Source organism: Nestor notabilis, unplaced genomic scaffold (assembly GCF_000696875.1).
Source record: "Nestor notabilis isolate BGI_N333 unplaced genomic scaffold, ASM69687v1 scaffold24708, whole genome shotgun sequence".
Taxonomy (NCBI): Eukaryota; Metazoa; Chordata; class Aves; order Psittaciformes; family Psittacidae; genus Nestor; species Nestor notabilis.
Window position 1 is genome coordinate 5703 of NW_009941820.1, and position 7830 is coordinate 13532.

The 7830-nt window shown below is 37.2% G+C and overlaps 1 protein-coding gene across 1 annotated transcript in view; it reads left to right on the forward strand.

The window, feature by feature from the left end:
* The window catches only part of LOC104410828 (ubiquitin carboxyl-terminal hydrolase 25-like), a 6971-nt gene extending 5441 nt beyond the window's left edge, over positions 1–1530 (forward strand). The window contains exons 4-5 of the mRNA XM_010021091.1: positions 319–514; positions 933–1530. Of these exons, the coding sequence (XP_010019393.1) occupies positions 319–514; positions 933–1105 (369 nt within the window). The 3' untranslated portion in view covers positions 1106–1530. The remainder of the gene's footprint in view (positions 1–318; positions 515–932) is intronic.
* Positions 1531–7830: the final 6300 nt, after the last annotated feature.

A 7830-nucleotide genomic window follows, 5' to 3' on the forward strand; every position in this document is an offset into this window, starting at 1 on the left:
AGGTTGTTGGTTTTGCTTGATTATGTCACTTTTAGCAAAAGCAAGAAAACAAAAGCAGGTGATAGGGTCTTGGTCTTCAGCTGCAGAGGTTGAATTGGCAGGTATCAAATGGAGTGGTTTGAGGAGCAGCACAAGATCAAGTGGATTAATAGAGTATATGCATCATTGCTGTAAATGTTAAAGTGCAGCTGTGGTTAATACAAATTACCAGGTAGCTTTGTAGAAAGACTGTGCTTTAAACAAACAGAAACTGATGCATGGTAGAACGTGAAATGCTGTATACTTAAAGGCTTTCCTTTTTTGTGGTGGCTTATGAAGAAACTAAATGAACATGCTGCAGCACTGTTTGAATCAGGAGATGATCAGGAAGTAAATAACGGCCTGATCATTATGAATGAGCTTATTGTCCCATGTTTGCCATTACTACTGGTGGATGAAATGGAAGAAAAAGATATCGTTGCTGTGGAAGATATGAGAAACCGTTGGTGTTCCTATCTTGGACAAGAAATGGAACGTAAGTCATTTATTCATTCAAGTGAAAGGCCCTTTTTTATAAACGTGATGTTTTCAATGTTTTGAACTGAACCTGTGTCTTCTGTGCCTTGGTAATGTATTTTGAGGTACCCTGACTTTTGAGTAATCCCAGTTTTTCCGTATATTGCATTGGGTTATTAGGCCTTAAAGAAAACATGCTTTTTTAATGGAAAAACATTTGTCGTGTTAGACCTTCTTAAGGGGCATTTATATTAACATCTTACTAGGAATGGAATGTCCTAGTTATCACTGGCAGACCCAAAGTAAGTGGATTATTCCAAGAGAAAGTCCTCCTCTTCCCACCCACTATTAAAGAAATAAAAATTGGGCAGAAAAAGGAGAATTCCACTTCCAGCATACATAAATGCTTATGCTTGGTTTTCTTGTTTTATTTGCAGCCAACTTGCAAGAAAAGCTGACAGATTTCCTGCCAAAACTGCTAGATTGTTCTACAGAGATTAAAGGTTTCAATGACCCGCCAAAGTTACCCTCCTATTCCACACACGAACTGTGTGAAAGATACGCCCGAATCATGTTGTCACTCAGTCGAACTCCAGCCGATGGAAGATAAATTCTGCAACCTTCCTAAGCACATTGTATAAACTTTTTTAGTTCTTAAACCTTGCCTTCCTGTCACAGGGTTTGCTTGTTGCTGCTATAGTTTTTAACTTTTTTATTTTAATAACTGCAAAGGAGAAATGACTGTACAAACTTTAGCCAGACTGCAAACAGTTAAAGCTGAGAATCGCATGGCGCTCAGTTGTTTCAACCAGAATTGATGCAACATGCAAGTCTGATCATTATGGCAAAACTGCTTTTTTTTGCCACTTATCTGTTACAGTATTACTTTGCTTTTATCTTAAGATCCTTTACTTTATCAACAGCTGTCTGGATCATTTTGTGACTGCAACTACTTTAAGTGTCCAGTGCTGTGTAAATACATGGTACTTGGTAGCTTGTAAATGAAATGAAAGAATAAAGTTTTATTTATGGCTACGTCTGTGTTTGCAAGCAGGTACCTTGTATATTAGTGTAAAATACGGGTATTTTTAGAAGAGGTAGAGTATATTGATGGGTTACTCAATTTTATAGACAAGGTCCTTCAGGATTTATGGCCAGTTTAGTTACAGGTAGTCAGAGATTACTGTCTGTGAATATAATGAAAAACTGTCACAGTATTATACACTATAGGGTTTTTTTTGTATATTATTTACTGATCTGTATGATACTGCACCTGAACACGTGTGTGTGTATGGCCATGCCAAATCCTTTCTGATAGTAGGGACTGGCTTCTGAAGCTAAACAATAATGCACCTTCCTTCTATTCTTAGAAAAAAAATAGAAAAATAATTAAAAATATTTTCAGTGGAAATATATTACACCCTTTGAGCAAAATTTCTAGACACTGATTTAAGTAGAGGAAATAAAGATTTAAAAAAAGTGGAATTTGTGAAGCTTAAGAATTAATCAATTTTTCAATGGGTATTTTAGTCATGTAAGTGACCAGAAATAATACCTTACATTAATTCCTTACTTGAAATGGGTTGCTACTGTTGCAACAAAATATCTCAGAAATCTTTTATTTGTCCTAATTAAATTTCTATTGGAATTGGAAGAAAACATCCATAGGGCTTGTTTGGTAGAACTGAAATACCGTCTGGTTTTAATGAAGAAACTTAATTATTTTGTGGAAAAAGAAATCTAATGTGTTCTTAGGTAATCCTGTTACCTGACACTATCTTGATTCGTACTCTTTATAGAGAACATTTTGTGTTAGAACAGTAAAATATATGAATATTTGTTTGTATGTTTTTATTGGAGCGGCACTCAACTTTTCATTACAGGCTTTCAGGTGGCATTTATTCGAGTTATCTACTAATAAAAGAACACAGAAGGAAGGAGTGGTTAAGTTCAGACACCTAGAAATACAGTGAGCAGAAATGTAGGCATCTCTTACGCAAGAAGAGGCAGAGCTCAATCTTAGTACGTATGGGTCTTCAAAATTGTTCACTCTTGAGAGATACTGGATTGCAGTATACAGTGAATAGAGTGTGGCCTTCAGTTCTAAACCTTTTTAGGAATGTTTTCCTCTCCTGTTTTCAATATTGGAGTGCTTCATACTTTGTCAGAGTATCCATTTATTTTCTCAAAATTTTGTTTAAAAAGGAATATTGAACTTCACAAGTGCAATACTACTCAGGAATCTATTTTAGATCTGAAACTATTGGTGTGTGAAATACCACTTTCCAAGGAAAAAGGTGCATATTATGAAATGAGTGACGATACGTTTTAAAATATTTCACATTTTGTATCTGTTGCACTTTGATTTGAAACTCAAGAATATGCCTACTTAGCACTGTGTATTTTTAAACAAGGCTGTGAACAGATTAGACTTCTCACTTGCCTTTTGCAATAATGGTAAAAACAAAAGTGAAAAAGTAATTTTATTTCTTTATTACTAACAGGTTTTGAATTCAAATGTTTGTGAAAACTTTTAAGGAAAGCTCCCTTCTAACCCAGCAGGAGCCAGTTACCCTCATCTGTGTAAGTTTCCGTGACAAACACAGGCGAGAAGGCACTCTTTCTAAGGTAAAAAGAGGAAGAAAGTATCTCATTTGAGAAGAATATCTAAGATATTCAAATTAAAAGGAAGCAAGCACGGATGAGATGATTTCTTCTTTTTGTTTCAGGTTTTTTCATTTTTTTGAAGTGTGACAGTAATCCATCATAGTTCATATTACTGAAGATAAATACATATTTATTTGCAATGACTTGAATTTTTGAGTTGAAAAGGTCTGTCTAGTAGAGCAGAAATAAATATGTATTTTACTATTTTGTTGTCTTTTAAGTATCTTGTATGAGTTCAAATCCTCACTAAATTCTTAAGGTACTGTTTTGTTTCAAAAACCTTGCTTTTTTCACTGCAGTAAGATAGCTGATAGCTTGGATTCACGATGCCTAGCACAAAACCTATACAAGTAACTGTGTAAGGAAGTAAAGCATACAGTCCATTTGGCTTAATAATCTGACTGAATCATGTAGATACTTCTCTTCGGTGTGGGAATGGCAAGATTTTTATCAGGCTGCTTTTTAAGTTTACAGAATGCAAAACCGGAATTTAACCCCCATTCATTTACCAAATCACCTGCAACATCAAGTAAATGCAAGGGTTGGTTGGTTTGTTTTTTCCAAATGCTTCTTCATACCATGGGAGGAGCCTGGTGGTACTTCAGTCTTACAGTTACGTGTACGCCCTCCACCCCCATGTGTCTTCTTTTTAGCTGACCTGTAATATTGCTGCACTTTAACTGATACTTTGGTAATATTAAATACCCTGTTGTTTGCTGCCTAGAGAGGCTGTGGAGTGTCCTCCTCTGAAGATACTCAAAACCTGCCTGGATGTGATCCTGTGTGACCTGCTGTAGGAGAACCTGCTTTAGCAGGGGGGCTGGTCTAGATGAGCTTCAGAGGTCCCTTCCAACCCCAACCATCCTGTGATTCGAGACCTGCCATAGCAGGTCTGTTAGTTCCAGCCTAGCAGAAGACCATGAGCAGCAGCAGAATTAATAAGCACAAATGAAGTGGATTGATGAAGTTAATTTGTACTACTTCGATGTGGTGATATTTGAAATCACACCAGATGCAAGGGGTTAGACTAGACCCGTGTTACTGAGTCACCATTGCTTTGTGGACAGTCTGTACTTTAACTGCAGTGAATGGCTGATGCAGGGAACAGATTTGCTCTAGAAAATGTAAGTATGAGCATAGTCAAAAGCATGTGCTTTGCGTTCAAGTGTTAAAAAAAAACCCAACAAAATCTGATAATGTCTGTATTCAATATCTTTCAGATTATTTTTAGGCTACTTCAGTAGCTGTGAAGACTGCAGCTCCAAAAAGGTACCAAACATAAACAGTAGCATACAAGAAGCAGTCTGATACTGCCCAAAATACATAAAGGTCCTAAAAGCTAAAAAAGAATGGTGGTTGTTTATATTCTTCATTTTGTGCTGTTTCTCAAAGTCCAGTGAGTCCAAATGTCTGTGGGAGGTCTTATGTAAACACAAGTTAAGAATGTTGATGATAAAATGCACCACTAAATATATAATGGCACCTCATCTATGTAGCATTTTCCAACATAAATACATAACATTTAAAAAAAAAAATATATTCTGGATTTGTGTCTAGAAGATGCAAGACAAACGGCAAGAAAGTAATGGAAAGGTTGCATCTTTTCATTACCTGCTTCTGGAGAGAATATTAATACAGATAGAATAAAATGTCTTTTATCCAAATTTTAGCAAAATAAGGTAAGTAGAATTCAAAAGGGGAATGATTCTTTCAAGCAAAACAGAATTAATTTTCAAATTATTGATATCCAGTTTTTCTTTACATATTGTGTCCTTGAAGATCTTTTGAAATCCTGGGCTTGGATAAGCTATTAACTGAAAGCACTCTTAATTCTTAAGAAGCATATTTCTTTGTAGGTAATGCTATCGGTATTCCCCTAGTTGGGTTTCAGTCAGCAGAATGCTGCTGCTTGGTTTAGGTGTTCTATTTCAGTTTTGATCCTTATGGGAACAAAGCCACAGTACTTTTGCAGGCACTTTGATTTCTTGTAGCTCCAGCCATCGTGACTGCATGCAGATGTGCTCCAACTTTATTGACTTGGATACAAAATTTTCTATATAATGAATTTCAGATCTTCACTGTAAATAGGAGGAAGAGACCCATGCTTCTCACAAACAGCTTCTTGAGGCAGCACTTTGAAAGAACAGCTTGAGTTTTGTTTTTTTTTCTGGTGGTTAGGATCAACCCAAATCCCTTCTCACAGGCTGGAAAATGCATAGTGAGAAAGGCTTATTTTCAGAATGCGTTCACTGGATGGATTCGTCATGAATGTTAAAGATATGGTCATCCTTCATCTCTCCTTTGATATCTTAACTGAAGGAGTTCTCCAATAAAGGTTTAGGCTCCATGGTTTGTTCTTTCACTGTTTTTATTTTTCATTTCCCTCCTGCCCTGTTATTCCCCGTTGAAGTCACTTAACTGTCCACTTTAAAAGCTTAATAGTTTGTTTAGTTTTTGCTTCACCATCAGCTGGTAGCAAAGGCAGGTTGGTGATACAGAACCAGGTTTCTTCTGCTTCCATCTGGTTACTGTGGGCTTCAGTTTTCACCTCTGCAGGCTCCTGACTGCTTTTCTTGGCATTGCTCTGGTGTGTATGCCTGTGCAGGATCTGTGGGTCAAATAACACCGTCCATACATGTGCTGTCTGGCAATTCAGCATTGAGAGCCTGGAATAGGAAAGTTAGGGCTAGTTCAAGCTGTAGACTTTTTCTGTTCAGTCTCTTGGCACATCAAAAAAGAAAGAAATAATTTGTTGGAGACTAACTTAAAGAGCACTCTCTGAACCAGGCACTTTTGAAGCATGGGGGGTGTCTTACGCACTGTATCTTGGCACTATCTATCCATCCAAGTTTATGAAGGCTGTAGAGGCTGTTCTTGATGTTGAATAATCTTCAGTTTACCCTGATCCTCATGCTTTGTCTTACATATTAAAATTGCAGTCAAACGTAAGTTTTGGCAAAAAGTGCTGTGTCTTGCTGTGGTGATTTGAGTTGATATCTGAGCAGTCCATACTCATATCTGTGTTCTGTGCCTAGGTGTTTCCTATCACTTTGCAGGACTGTATCTTCTTCGTTGCGTGTGTGAAAGTTCTCTGACCCCATTTGTTTTTCATAGATATGCAGGCAACAAGGAGAGAGCAATAATTCCTGTAGAAGTAAACATGGTAAAAACTTTTTTTTACATTGATTAGGGGAAAATAAAACTACAAGCATTTTCTCATGTTATGCAAAAAAGTGAGTGTTAAGTAATGAAATTTGAAGAAAACTTCATGCCCTCTTAGGGAAGAGGTTGGAGTGTTAGGCTGTTAAGAGAAATCTTGATCTATGGAACTGAAAATTTTGCAACTTTTAATCGCTCAAGGTAATACATTCCTGTAATCTCACAAAGGTCTTTTGTTTGGAAAGATTCTTTTAGTTTGCTTCTCATAAAGCAAATTTAAAAAACAAACAAAAAGCAACAGCCGAAGTACCCCTCCTCACAAAATCAAATAACAAAACCTGCATTCCTTGAGGTAGATAATGCTGTTCTGAGAAGTCCAAGTTGAGTTTGGATGCTCAAAAGACTTCTTATCTCTTTCTTTCCATTCTCACAGCATTTTAAGCAAGTACATTCGGTTTTGGAATATGTGCAATTTCCCTTTGAATTCCTGAAGGAAAATTCATCTGCACTGTCTGTGAAGATGAGATTAAGACCTGTCATTATATTTGGCATGGGCACTTGTTCCACTGTCAGCTGATGGTGATTTTAGTTATGTGGTTGTTGCAAGGTACTTGAATGTATGCTTTCTCGCTTCGGTATCCATCTGCCGTATGGATTCCTCAATATACTTTACAGAAGAAGACTTATACTGGTGTATTTTAACAACTGACTCCCATTACCCTTTTTCTTGGTCCAGTTTACTTCTACTATTCAAATGCCTTGCACTGGGCAAGTAAAACAGTACAGATTTTGTTTGCTACCATTCATTTCCACTGAATACAGTCGAAAAGACATCTCTGTGTTCTCTGGACTTCTGGAGAGATTGTGTAGTGCTTTGTGCTCTGTGAAACTTTAACTAAAATACGAAGTTGATGGAGTTAATTATCTTCTGTAATGGGATAGCACCTCTAGTGGTCTGTGGTCTCTCCCCGTAGGCAATGCCGGAGCATCCTGTATCACTTGGTACAGTTAAGACATGGCGCTAGACTTGCTGTGACACCAGCATCATGGTTCTCTGGAGTAATAGCAAATGTCCCGAGAGCTTGTGCAGCAGGGTTGTACAGGAGATTATCAGGTTGTATGTGGGAAGCTACTTGTAGATGCTAAGTCCCTGAGTTACCAATTTCAGCATTAGTAGTAGACATTTATACCAGGGAAAGATAAATACTGGGGTTGAAGAGACATCAGGCAGACTGCAGATGAGCACACATATGCTGAAAGGGAAACCTTTGCTTTCTGAAAAATCTGATGAGGCGACAGCCTAACGGTCAGGGATACAGCTGATGTACTTGAAGTTTCCTGTTCAATTTTGACCAAGCTCCTACATGCTGTATTACAATGTTTTAAAAGTTTTTATTTCTTATCTTAAATGGCCCATCTCCCTAAACAGGAAATCTGGAACTTTTCACTGGAGTGCTCCATGCAGCCTATATACAAATTACTTATTTATTTATTTAATTATTTTTCCTG